Source organism: Leopardus geoffroyi, chromosome B1 (assembly GCF_018350155.1).
Source record: "Leopardus geoffroyi isolate Oge1 chromosome B1, O.geoffroyi_Oge1_pat1.0, whole genome shotgun sequence".
Taxonomy (NCBI): domain Eukaryota; kingdom Metazoa; phylum Chordata; class Mammalia; order Carnivora; family Felidae; genus Leopardus; species Leopardus geoffroyi.
Window position 1 is genome coordinate 205,301,338 of NC_059327.1, and position 13,931 is coordinate 205,315,268.

The 13,931-nt window shown below is 53.7% G+C and overlaps 1 protein-coding gene across 2 annotated transcripts in view; it reads left to right on the forward strand.

Annotated features, from left to right (window-relative positions):
• Positions 1 to 13,931, forward strand: part of LOC123596299 (transmembrane emp24 domain-containing protein 11) — a 39,909-nt gene that overhangs the window by 15,073 nt on the left and 10,905 nt on the right. Inside the window, exon 2 of one of the 2 annotated variants that reach the window (XM_045474856.1) lies at positions 1,575 to 1,741. In XM_045474856.1, coding sequence (XP_045330812.1) covers positions 1,618 to 1,741 — 124 coding nt within the window. In that variant the 5' untranslated portion in view covers positions 1,575 to 1,617. Of the gene's footprint in view, positions 1 to 1,527; positions 1,742 to 13,931 lie in introns of those variants that run through there. The other variant, XM_045474855.1, reaches the window with a different exon arrangement.

The window sequence follows — 13,931 nt, forward strand, 5'->3', positions numbered from 1 at the left end:
AGTCCAGGAAATGGGGCACCCAGGTGGCTCAGTCGGTTGAGCATCCAACTCTCGACTTTGGCTCAGGTCACGATCTCACGGTTCGTGGGCTGGAGCCCCGCATCGGGCTCTGCGCCCCGGCAGTGCCATGTGGAGCCTGCCTGGGAGTCTCCTTCTCTCTCTGTTCCTCCCCCACTTGTGCCGTCTCTCTGTCAAAATAAATCGATAAGCTTAAAAAGAAAAAGTTCAGGGACGACTGGGTGGCTCAGTCGGTTAGGTGTCTGACTTCGGCTCAGGTCACGATCTCGCGGTTTGTGAGTTCAGGCCCTGCATCGGGCTCTGTGCTGACAGCTCGGGAGCTCGGGAGCCTGCTTCGGGTTCTGTGTCTCCCTCTCTCTGCCCCTCCCCCGCACACATTTGTTATTGTTATTTTTTTAACTTCTTTTCTTTAAAAAAAATTTTGAAATGTTTATTTATTTTTGAAAGAGAGAGAGAGAGACAGAGCGTGAGCAGGGCAGGGGCGGAGAGAGAGGGAGACACAGAAATGGAAGCAGGCTCCAGCATCTGAACTGTCAGCACAGCCCCCGACGCGGGGCTTGAACTCATGAACCGTGAGATCACGACCTGAGCCGAAGTCGGCTGCTTAACCGACCGAGCCACCCAGGCACCCAACTTTTTTTCTTTTAATATTTACTTATTTTTAAGACAGAGAGACAGAGTGCGAGCAGGGGAGGGGCAGAGAGAGAGGGAGACACAGAATCCGAAGAAGGCTCCAGGCTCCGAGCTGTCGGCCCAGAGCCCGATGCGGGGCTCGAACCCACGAACCGCGAGGTCGTGACCTGAGCCGAAGTCAGACGTCTAACAGACCGAGCCACCCAGGTACCCCTGTTTTTCTTCAAAGAGGGTGTACAAAACCCGTGAAACCCCCGTCAGCTCTGTGGGCCAGTTACCTGTCCCCCCACGGTGTCAAATTGCCGGTGTCCATAGTGGCTCCGAGCTCTGTGAGCTCCGCAGAGTGTCACCACTGGGGGGAGCTGGGTGACGGGGACAGATTTTATTTCAAAATAAAAGGTTTAAGAAGAAATCATTGTTTACCAGAGCTGGAAGGACCTGAGGGGCCACACTGGGTGATCGCAGCTCAGACTCACAGCCAGGCCTCAGTTAAACCGGGCTCTCACCTCCTCCTCGTCCACACCCACCGCCCCTCCCCTGCACCCCTGCCCTCGGTTCTCACCCCCTGGCACAAAGCTCACATCCCCCTCCCCCGCCTCCTGCCAAACCGCGGGACAACCAGGGACCGGGGACAGGACCGCGAGGGCGGGGCTGTTGCCGGTGGTGCTTCAGGGTTTCGACCGTGCTGGTCCCTTGGCCCTGCGTTGTCTTTCGTCCCCTCGTCACATTTCAAAGTCCTCAAAAAGAGATCAGAAGGAGTTGTGAGGTCACCGTGCCTGGAAAGGCCCCAGGGTCAGACATCATTTTATCTCGTTCCCTGGGGATTGCTGCCGTCACCCGCCCAAGGGCAGCCGCCGCATGTTACTTCTCACAGAAATCAATTGACAGAACTGTCCAATGGAAGACGAGCGCCCACTGAGCAGTGCGCTTGTGATCGAGCCGTTTCAAGGAGAGCGCTACCCAGAGATGCCGACGCTAACATTTATTTTCGGTTTGTACTTTTCACTCTCGACGGCTTTTTATTTCCACGCGGGGGAACGAGAGGAGAAGTGCATAATAGAAGACATTCCCAGTGACACCCTGCTGACAGGTGGGTAGCTCCACTCAGCGCGTCGCCTTACGGGACCGTGCTGGTTTCTTGGTGCTGAGCTGTCTGGCGGGGAGTGGCACGCTGTGTGGTTTCCTCCTGAGAGAGTGTATCGAGGTTGGCGAACCTGACCCGAAAGTAGCCTTGGGAGTGAACTGCATAATCCATAGACCGGGAAACAAAGACATAGCACCACAGAATCCAAGCCCGATTCGTCTTTCCGGTCGTCGGGTTTCGTGAAGGAAAAGGATTTCTGGTCCCATTAATCATGCTAATCGCGGCCGAATTCTCAAAGGTAAGTGATGTCTCCGGCTTGGTGCAGCGAAATAGCATGAAACAGCCCACGTTAATGTGTCTCTGAGCCTCAGCCCCCGGAGGCTCACGGTGTCCCGCCGGGAGTGGTGCTGGAGGGGGGGCAGGGGTACGCAGATCTGAGACGCTTTCAAGCAAAGCGTCCATAAAGCCGGCCATGGGCACGCAGATTTCTGCACGTTCCCCACACCGCCTCCAAGCTCGTCTCCGTTCAGCTGAGCTGCCCTGGCCTGCTGAGAAAGAAACAGGTGCCCAGGGCCGCAGAATCGCATGGTAAATACAGTACCTCCAACGTTCAGGTAAAATTGGCGTCAGGTTCCCTGATTTTCACGCCAAAAGGGAGAACACAGCAGAATCTCCGTAAGTGCAGATCATGATTCCCGACTCACGCTGAATAGTGTCAAATGCTCCTCTCCACTCACCCTGATGTGGGAGCCCCGGCTGCTGTGGCAACTCCGAGGAGTGGTGTTTGGGACCGGGCGGCGTGAGCAGGGCCGCCCAGATCCAAGGCCGTGTGCCCTTGGCCAAGCTACGGAAGCTGTCTGCTTCCTTTGTCAAAGGGGATAAAAATAATAATGACACCTGTTTCTTCCTGTGATGGCGACTGAATTATATTTGTAGCGCTCTTAGAAGGCAGCCAGGCACACAGAACACACGGCGCTTGCGCACGCCCCGACCCCGGCTCGCCTCCCGGGGGACACGTGACTCGGGGGACGAGCTCCGTGGCCGGCGGCCATTTTCCTAGTAATCTGTGAATTTCAACCTGCATTTGAAGGGGGCAGAGGAGGAGTGAGAGGGACGGGAGCAGCCCGCCCACCCTGCCTGCTACCTTGCGGCCCACCAGCTGGATGGACGTGTCCCGGGCACACCCGTGGCGGGAGCCTGAGAATCACCCGACCCGCCGGAGGGGTCTGAGGCGGGAAGGCGAATGCAGCCAGAGGGTGGTGTATACGTGGAGGTCTCGTGCCGGCCCCCCGGAGGCCTGAGTCAGGAGCCTCTTTGGCTCCCCGTCCAAACTGTCCTGCTCTGGTTCTTTCCAATTCTGACTGCCCCTCGCCCTGCCCCCTCCAGCCTCCATCTGTGTTCTGCCTCCTCTGTGGCCTTCTTAGCCATCGCCCCCGTGCAGTTATTTAGGGCCAGAGCTCAGCCACCTACAGTCTGCTTTAACTACAGGGAAATTGTGGAAATGCGTCGGGACACATGTTTTTAAATATTTTTAAAAAGAGGATATGGCCTTGAGGAGCCTGGCTGGCTCAGTTGGTAGAGTGTGCGAATCTTGATCTTGGGGTCGTGAGTTCATGCCCCATGTGGGGGGTGTAGATTACTTAAATAAATTAAAAAATTAAAAAAATTTTAAATGCCACCAATTATAAAACACCATTATTAAAAAAGAGAGAGGGGCGCCTGGGTGGCTCGTCGGTTAAGCGTCAGACTTCGGCTCAGGTCACGATCTCACAGTTTGTGGGTTCGAGCCCCGTGTTGGGCTCTGTGCTGACAGCTCAGAGCCTGGATCCTGCTTTGGATTCTGTGTCTCCCTCTCTCTCTGCCCCTCCTCCACTCACACTCTGTGTCTCGCTCTCAAAAAATAAATAAAACATTAAAAGAGAGAGAGAGAGAGAGAATGTAGTCCTTAAGTCCCATAATATGCTAATGGAGAAAAAAATACTTGATTAATCCCCCACCTAAAAAAAGGCAAGAAAGAAAGGATGAGGAACAAGGAACAAATAGGATAAATGGAAAACAATTAGCAATATAGTAGGCATAAACCCAACTACATTTTACATTACATTAAGTGCAAATGGACAAAACTCTCCACCTAAAAGACAAAGGTCATCAGGCTGGATTTAAAAACAAAACAACTATATACTGTTCCCAAATGAAACACTTTAATTTTTTTCTTTTTTTTTAAAGTTTATGTATTTATTTTGAGAGAGAGAGAGAGAGAGAGCCAGCATGAAAAGGGCAGAGAGAGAGGGAGAGAGAGAGAATCCCAAGCAGGCTCCACACTGTCAGGGTAAGCCCGATACGGGGCTCTAACTCACAAACTGTGAGATCATGACCTAAGCTGAAATCAAGAGTCAGACGCTCAACCGACTGAGCCACGCAGGCTCCCCCAAAATGAAATACTTTAAGTATAAGGAGAGCTTGAAAGTAAAAGAATGGAAAAAGACATACATGTAAGTATGAACCAAAAGAAAGTGCAAAGTAGACTTTAAGAAACCAAGTATTACAGGAATCAAAGAGACATACAAACCAACAATATTGGGTTTGATAACAGAAAGATATTTTGCAAGTTTCCTACTTGACTGTTCTGAGTTTCTTCTAAAAGAATTTTGAGCATGATGAGCCATCAGTTAAGTCTCTATTCTTGTCATTGTTTTTCCTTTATTTAAAAAAAAAAATTTCCTTTAACTATGGTTGTATCTGTAATCATCAGCCCATTACTTTGATGTGCCAAATAATGTAATAGCATATCCCAAAATACAATTCCTAAACATTTCATTAAAAATTCCTTTTTATGGGGAGCGCCGGGTGGCTCAGTCAGTTGAGCATCTGACTTCTGCCCAGGTCACGATCCTGTGCTTCATGGGTTCGAGCCCCGCATTGGGCTCTATGCTGACAGCTCAGAGCCTGGAGCCTGCTTCAGATTCTGTGTCTCCCTCTCTCTCTGCCCCTCCCCCACTCTGCCTCTCTGTCTCCCCAAAATAAATAAACATTAAAAAAAATTTTTTTAATTCCTTTTTATGGGGCACCTGGGTGGCTCAGTCAGTTAAGCATATGACTCTTGATTTTGGCTCAGGTCAGGATCTCGGTTTGTGAGATCGAGCCCTGCATTGGGCTCATGCTGTCAGTGCAGAGCCTGCTTGGGTCTCTCCCTCTCTCTCTGCCCCTCTTCCCTGCTCATGTGTGTGCGCTCTCTCTCTCAAAATACAGAAATAAACTTCCAAAAATCCCTTCTATGAGGAAATTTCATTGCACCCTCTGTGCTTCCTTGTTCATTGTGTGTTGCAGCCCCTATACGTGCAGCCAGGACCTTGGCTCAGGTCACCTGCTTACAGCATGAATCCCTTCCTGACCGCTGTGGGCCGGGTTCTCTGAGTTCTGGGTGCCTGTGCTGCCTGAGCCAGAAAACGACTCTGTTTCCACTGCCTGCCTCACTGAACTGCTACCTAGTCTCCAGTGTCCACGAAGTGAGTCCCTGACGCTCGCTCAGGGTGTCCATGGTTGTGACTGCATGTGCCAAACGCTGCTTGGTTAAGAGGTGCCAACCCAGAATGTGCTTATATTTAATTTTTAGGCGACCATTAAAATGCAAACAAACATGTTAAGGCTTGCCAGGGTCTGTGGGGCTCTGAGGCCACGTCTGAGATCCCCGGTCCAGGAGAGCACACACCAGTGACGTCTCCTTCTGTCTTCACCTCTGAGGTACGATGGAATCCAATGAAACACACCCATCTAGAAAGTCTGAGAGAGATGACCTCGGGGCCGGTCATCCAAATCCACCGGAAGGAGTGTTTTTGCTTGTCGGGACTACAAATAAATAGCCTGCAGTAGGTCTGAGGAATCGACCTTCCCCGGGTGGAGGCAGCTCGGGGCGCCCGTAAGGCAGAGCCCGGCCTCTGGTGTCCAAGAGGTATGCTTTGCAACCACCTTTGTTGCCCAATAGCTTGGTGGCTTGGAGCTCTGTGTCCTTATCTGTAAACCAGAGCTCACACCTGCCCTGGAGCAGCGAAGCACCTGGCGTGGCCCGTGACCAGACGCAGGTGTTCACCCGTGTTAGCCCCCACCCTTCCGGGCTCTGGCTCCGACCTTATCGACTTGGCCTCCCAGGCTCTGTCCTAAACTGCCAGAACAGGTGCGGACCTGACTGGCTCAACATCCCCCCGCCCGGCCCCCGCCCCCGAAAGGAAGGACACTGCCTGAGAAGCAGAGGAGAGGGAGGGAGCTCTGGCAGAGGCAGGGGCTGGGGGGGGGGGGGAAGCTGTGTGTTACCACTGCTGACCTGATGAGTTTCACTTGCTGGTCCTTGGAGACATTTTTCAAACAAGGCTGTTAGTCCCTCGTGAAAAGCAGGCACCGAGAGAGAGAGAGAGAGAGAGAGAGAGAGAGAGAGAGAGAGATGCACCTTGGAGCACAGTGATCATAGTGTGGGAGACCGTTCTTTTTTCTTTTCTTTTTTTTAAGAGAGACAGGGACGGGCTGAGAGAGGGAGAGAGAAAATCTGAAGCAGGCTCCAGGCTCCACACCGTCAGCACAGAGCGTGACATGGGGCTCGAATCCACAAACCGTGAGGTCATGACCTGGGCTGAAATTAAGAGTCAGACACTCAACCGACAGAGCCAGCCAGGCGCCCCAGAGACTGTTCCCTAAAAAGAAAACAATTAGAATTCAGAACCAATAGAAATTTTGCTCCTGGTCGCTCCCGTTCAAAAGGTCCCTAGATGGGGCATCTGGCTGGCTGAGGTCCTGGTCTCATAGTTTGTGAGGCGGAGCCCCCCTGCGGGCTTGCACTGACCGTGCAGGGCCTGCTTGCGATTCTCCTCTCTCTCTGCCCCTCCCCTGCTTGGGCACACTCGTATTCTCTCTCTAAAAAAAAGGTCCCTGGATAGGATTCACTTTGCCCAAATACCCAGGGTTTTTGCATTTTCTTCGGGGCGTTAGAGATGGGACACAGGACAAGCGACCGAGTTCCGCGAGTGCTTTTGTTCGCCCTCCCCTGGGGCAGCTGCGTTCGCATCTTCGTGGAGGCCGCGCCCACCGCAGGGCTGGGTCAGGTCAGGTCCCCCCTGGAGCTGACCCGAGCCGGGAGAGGGGGGCGAGGGGGCCGGAGCGGCCCCAACATGTGGTCCACGTGCGCCTGCGAGTCATGGCAGCTGTCCCCCCTCCCCCCCACCGGCGAGGACCCGCGCTTCTGGCCCCAGATGTCACTAACGCCACCTGACCCGGTGCCGCAAGCCCTTTGCGAACCCGCCGCCGGTTTGGGAGAAACGTCTGTGCTTCCAATCGCTTCTCCGTAGTGAAAACACGCCGATTCCCGAGGATAAACGTGGAGGAGGAGGTGTCCACCACCTGGCAAACCGCCGTGGACGACGGGCTCACGTTAGCGGGACAGAGAAACGGGCGAGAGCCCAGCAGACGCTTCGTGGCAGGGGTCTAGACCCAAAGAGCCGGCAAGTGGCGGACAGGCGCTCGCCCTGCTCGTCGGTGGGAAACGCAGAGCAAAGCCCAGCGAGATGCCACCACCCCCAGCAAGCGGCCGAGTGTTCACGTGTCCGGCAGGCGCAGAGCCTCACACACGGGGCACGAGCTTGGCCACCGCCGAGGCCACGGGACGCTCCCCACAGGGCTGCACACCCGCGTCCACGTGCCGCCAAACTTACGCGGCGCCGCTCGTAAGGGCCCCAAGCCGGACCCTGCTCACGTGCCCGCCGACAGGCAGGTGCCACACGGCCGCTTCGCGGGGCAGCAACGCCGGATGGTCCGTCCTGCCCATGACGGCGCAGACGGACCCGCTGACGCGTGTGGACACCAGAGCGCGTCCACAGCCCGTGCGTCTGTACGAGTCAGAATGCGGTCGCCCTTGGGCGTTAGGTAGTGAGCGGGGGCGTTTGGGAAGCGGACGGTTTCTGACCAGGGTGATGCAGGTGTGAGCTGCCCGCCGACGGTGTGCGTGTCACGAGGACCTCCGTCGGCCGCACCCACCTCACCGCGCTCCCCCTACATGGAGTCTGCATGCGGCTGGCCGGTGTGTAGGGAAATGAAGAGTCCCTGGGGAACCCGGGACGTTCTAGAAGACGTCGCTCCATGTTCAAAGCTACTCCCGAGGGCGTTGGCTCTCTGCGCCAGGTCGCACCAGGGGTCGACCAGACGACCGGGCCGCTGACCACCGCGCCGTGGGGCCTCCCGTGCCTCCGTTCTTCCGCTCATGCTCAGCACCGACAAACAACACTGGGCCTTTCTTCAGCTCTCCGCGTAGACTTCACTTTAGGTAACAGCAGAATAGTTAGGTCTCCCGGAAGACGGTCACATGACTGGGTGGGAAAATCAGGTCACGGGTAGTATCTACAGGTTGCCTTCACTGCTTACAAAATATGCAACACACATTTACAGGAGAGAGACCAGAAGGGCAATACTGATCACCAAAACCTTCTTGAGGGGACTTTTGCTTTTTAAACTTCCTACAGTGAATGCACCTGACTAGTCTAGTACCAATCCAATGGCCCTCGGTCGCAGCCGAGGGAGACTCACAGTCTGGGGTGGAAGGCACGGCCACATCAGGGGTCACAGGGCGGGGCCGAGTGCCTGGACAGGGTGTGCACGGGTCCCCGGGGGACTGGAGAGCTGCGTGTACGTGGACCGGGAAGGGACTCTGCCTGCCTGCCGGGCACCCAGCGGCTCCCAACCAGGGCTCCCTGGAGGGAACACCCTGGAAGGGCGCCCAGGAAGCGAGGTCGGCCGGGAGCTCTGTGTGAACCACACCTGAGCTTTAACACGCACGCACATGCACGCACACACGCCACACTTGCCATGCACACACGTGCACACACACCACACGCGCGCACACAGAGACCAAGGCCGCGGAGTGAGTGGTGTGGTTTGAAGCGAGGGGGCCAAGGCCCTCAATTTGGAACTCAAGCTGAGTTTTAATCCTGGCTTGGCCTGTTATCATCTGGATGGTTTCAGATGAGCCACTCGCCTCTTCAGCCTCAGGCTCCACACCTGTGCAAGTGGGTGTCATTACCAACACTGCAGGGTCGGAGGGTTCAGCGGGAGGCGAGAGAAGTCAGTGCCCACGAAGCCCAATAACAACAGCAGAAATAAGTCATCAAGTGCTTACACAGCGCTCACGCGGGCAAAATTCTGCACCGAGCAACTTGCAAATGCCGACTCACTTAACTCCTCACCCCCTTCGGGATACACCCGTTATTATGCGGTTTTACTCAAGGGGAGACTGAGGCATAGAGCGGGGCAGTGCCCTGCCCGTGTCCCAGCTCCTAGCCAGGACTCCCCGCCGCTCAATCGGTGTGCGGTGAGAAGCGTGACGGGGCAGCCTGTCCCCGTCCACACTTGTGCCTTTGTCCCATGTTCCATCCCGCGGTGGTGACCTCCCTCCGCCTCCGCCGGCCCCTGAACAATGCTTCTCCACTGCCATCTGGTGGCATCCCAGGGGCATGACACCTCCCGCCTGCCCTCCTCCCACCTTGGGGGCCGCAGATCGAGGCGAAGCCGACGGAAACCACTCCCACTCATTCGGACAACCCAGGCGGCCACCAGGATCACTGGCATCGTGACGCTGAGCCCCACTGGTACTCATTCGTTCAAAATCTTCATTGAACGTGTCACAGAACCTCATGGAGCCTCTACCATAGAGCCGAACACTGCTCTCGGCTGATGGCTGGGCCCAAGAGGCCCATGCAAGACAAGCACAGCATGTTCCCCGAGTTCTAGCACCTTACAGAACCTACGCCTGACCGCTAGACCAGTTGGCAGGCTGACCGGAATGGCCCAGTATGGGCAAGGGTAGGAATGGCGACAGGAGCAAACTCCCAGAGAAAGGGGGGGGGGGGCTCGACTAAGCGGGGACACCCCAACTGCCCCGAGACACAGGCAGCAAGGGTGAGTTCCGGAGGGGTTGAGACACTTGGTGGTGGCCAGACGGAGACGCTGACTATTCCCATCGGAGAGGCGGGGGCGGGCGAGCCGGAAGTGGGCCGGGAGGAAGACGAGGCTCATCTCACAGAATGGGAAGCTCGTGAAACAGATTTCCAGGTGGTCACACATTTGGAAAGTGATCCGTCTGCCTGGCCGTGTGCTCCCCCCCCCCCCCCCACACCCCCCCAAGAACACTCAGCTGCTTCCGCAGAGGTGCCTGCCTGATCGGGCTCTGGGCTTTCTTGCTCCAGTTGGTGAAAGTTCAGTAAGTACTTGAAGAGAAGGGCCTACTGTGCCCTTGCGGGGGGCATGCACTGGGTGTCCGGCGGGTCCTGGCGGCTGGCGGTCCTTCCAGCCTCCACCTCCTTGCAGGACCAGCGTGGTCCAACTCCAGCCGTGCCTGTGTGGTCTCCTTTTGGTTGTTTTCCTTCGTGGGCTCTCACGCTCCGCTTATGCCTTAAGGGTGACGTCTTCTCAGTGACTTGACCCCTTCTCATTATGTAATGTCCCTCTTTGCCCGTGGTAATTTTCATTGCTCTGAAGTCCACTTTACTGGATACGTACAGAGCCACCCACGCCTTTTTATTAACATCAGAATGATTTACCCTTTTTATCCGTTCACCTTTAACCTACATACAGCGTTATATCAAAGTGATTTCCTCATACGCTGCGTACTAGTTGGGTCATTAAGGAAAACCTATTCTGCCAATCTTGGTCTAATCTGTTTAGACCATCTATCTCTAACGTAATTATTACATGCAACGTATACTGTCTGCATTCCGGTCTGCTATTTTACTGTTTTCTGTTTGCTCCCTTTGCTTTGTGTTCCTGTTTTCCACTTGCTACCTTTCTGCGGGTCACTTCAGTGTTTTATAATAACCCGTTTTTGCTTTATCTATAGTATTTTTCACTATACCTCTTTGTATAGTTTTAGTAGTGTTTGCTCTAGGGATTGCAATGCACGTACTTAACTTATCACAGCCCATGAGGATCGATATTTTGCATTTTTTCAAGAGGAACGTACAAACCTTATGACCATGGAAGTGCCTTTGCCCTCCCCACCCTTTATAATATAGTTGTCTTAAATGTAACCTCTACATACTTTGAGAATCACATCAGACAATATTATGTATACTGTTTGTTTTCAACTGTCAAACAATTTTAAAACTGGAGAATGCTCTGTCATCATTTCCCTAGTTACTCTGTCATTCTCTCTTCCCTCCTGCTGTTCCAAATTTCCTTATTATTCTCTTTCTGTTTGAAGAACTTCCTTTAGCGAGTTTTTTTTTTTTTAACTTTTTAATGTATATTTATTTTGAGAGAGAGAAAGAGACAGAGAGCAAACAGAGGAAAGGCAGAGAGAGAGGGAGACCCAGAATCTGAAGCAGGCTCCAGGCTCTAAGCTGTCAGCACAGAGCCCGATGAGGGGCTCAAACCCACGAACTGTGAGATCATGACCTGAGCCGAAGTCGGACGCTGAACCAACTGAACCACCCAGGCGCCCCTAGAAATTATTTTAAGGCAGGTTTTCTGGTGAAAAATTCTCTTAGTTTTCCTTGACCTAAGAATATTTCGCCTTCATTCTGAAGGGTATTTCCGCTGGATATAGAGTGTGGTTTGACAATTGTTGTCTTTCAACGCTTGAAAATGTGCTACTTCCTTCCGGCCTCCATGTTTCTGAGGTGAAGTATACTGCCATTCAAACTGTTGTTCCGTTATCAGTCATGCATGGTTTCTATTTTCCATATATATTTTTGTCTTGTGAAAATGAGTAAAAGGAAGCCTCATCGAGAATGGAGTCGGGTGGCCCCAGGGGAGCTCTCAGCCCCACCACGCCCGGTCAATCGCAGACCCAACAGGAACTGACGCGCCTTGCGGGTGGGTTCCGCTGTAGCTGCTACTTGCCCAGCCCATCAGGAGGAAGGAAGGTTTCCTCCTCCCCCAGCAACAGTTCCAGCCAATGAGAGACTCCACAGCCCAACCAATGAGAGACCGTTACAGCCCAGCCAATGAGAGACTGCCAGGGGTCAGCCAATGAAAAGCACTACACTTCCAGCTCCCATTTTCCTCCAATGGCCTTTCTGTTTACAACAGCCCTCCTACCCCCTTTCCTCTATGAGAGAGCGTCCTCTGCTTCGTTCTCTCACTGCGCCTTTTGCCGCTTAATTCTATGATGTGCCCCGCGGAACCTCCTAGGCAGATGAAGAGGTCCGTCTGTGCATCTCACGCCTCCCTGCAGCCCTCAGGCAGGGTGGGCATCTCCCCAGGACCCCACCCCAGCCCTCGCCTGAAGCATCCAGTGGGGAGGGGTGCAGCTTCCTTCATGGTACTCATCTGGGGCAGGGCAGGTGTACCCAAAGGGGCTCCATCCTGCAGGCCCTTCCAGGTCCTCTGGCTAAAGAAACCAGGTTTTTCTTGAGCAAGCTTTCTCTTTCCCCTCTCTCTCTTTCCCTCCCTTTGAGTTTGGTCTGCAGTTGCAGATTGCTGTAGCGCCCAGGCCAGGGCAGGCCAGCTAGAGGACACTCACTGCTGAGTTGCGCTTTGAGTCTTGAGGCTCTCAACCAATCACCTTTTTCCTGCCTTTCAGAGTCTTCGGATTGTTGTTTTACACATTTTGCCCAACGTTTTTGGTTGTCATTAGCAGAAGGAATAGGGTGGAATGGGCTTACTCCATCTTTTCTAGAATCATCAGTGATCCTGAACAACTTTTTTTAAATGTTTATTTATTTTTGAGAGAGAGAGAAAGAGAGACAAAGCATGATCAGGGAGGGGCAGAGAGAGAGGGAGACAGATTCCGAAGCAGGCTCCAGGCTCTGAGCTGTCCGCACAGAGCCTGATGCAGGGCTGGAACCCAGGGACCATGAGATCATGACCTGAGATGAAGTCAGCTGCTTAACTGACTGAGCCACCCAGGCGTCCCCATCAATGATACTTTTAAAAAGATCTCCTGGGGGCGCCTGGGTGGCGCAGTCGGTTGGGCGTCCGACTTCAGCCAGGTCACGATCTCGCGGTCCGTGAGTTCGAGCCCCGCGTCGGGCTCTGGGCTGATGGCTCAGAGCCTGGAGCCTGTTTCCGATTCTGTGTCTCCCTCTCTCTCTGCCCCTCCCCTGTTCATGCTCTGTCTCTCTCTGTCCCAAAAATAAATAAACATTGATTTAAAAAATAAATAAATAAAAAAAATAAAATAAAAAGATCTCCTGGAGATGGGCCCTTGAAACAGCATACAATGTGCATTTGGTACAGTTTTTTAAATGTCTGGAGGGACAAAGGACCAGTACAGTTAAAAGGTGCCTAGGACCAAGTGCAGGCAGGGCTTGAGACTTTGCTGTGGATCTTCCCATGCCAGGAGGTGGTCTCTTCCGGTGTTCCCCCCAGAGTGCCCCACTTTGCAGGGGCTGCTCCCTACAGTCGACGTTCCCATCAGGCGACGTTCCTGTCGGGGACCTGTCTCCTCGCCATCCAGGGAGGCCATGTGGCCCTACGCCTGTAGTTCTGGGCTTTGGAATCGCACTGCCTTGCCTCTAATTCGGCCTCTACAACTCACTAGCTATACGACTTTCTCTCTTGGAGATTCAGTTTCCAACTTGTAGACTAGGGGACAGTATGCAGAATCCACCACTCACACCTGGTCCAAGTCACCCCGATTCCCTGCTTCCACTCTGGATCCTTTAGTCTTTTCTCCACATGACAAATATTTTAATTTTTTTTAATGTTTATTTTTGAGAGAGACAGAGAGAGACACAGCCCGACGCGGGACTCGAACCCACGAATCGGGAGATCATGACCTGAGCCGAAGTCGGATGCTTAACCGACTCAGCCACCCAGGCGCCTCCACGCGACAAATAGTTTAAAGTGAAAGCCACTTGATTTCACTCTTCCAAATAACTACTTCCCCGATCCCAACAATGGATGTGCAGGCTCTCTGTGATCCTGCCCCTGTCATACTCTCAACCTCATCTCCTAGCGTTCTCTGCCTGCTGTCCTCACCCCAGCAGCCCTGCTGTTCCTTGGTACCCCAGGCATGCTCCCACCCCAGGACCTCTGCATACACTCCTGCAAGGAACAGTCTTTCCCCCAGATGGAGGCAGCATCGTGTGGCAGTAGGGGAGAGGCACTGCATGGCCTGGGTTTCAGTCCTGACTCTGCCACTTGCTAGGTGTGTGGCCTTAGGCAAATTACTTTTTCTGTTTTGGTTTCATCATATGTAAACTTGTCATAAAATTAGCAT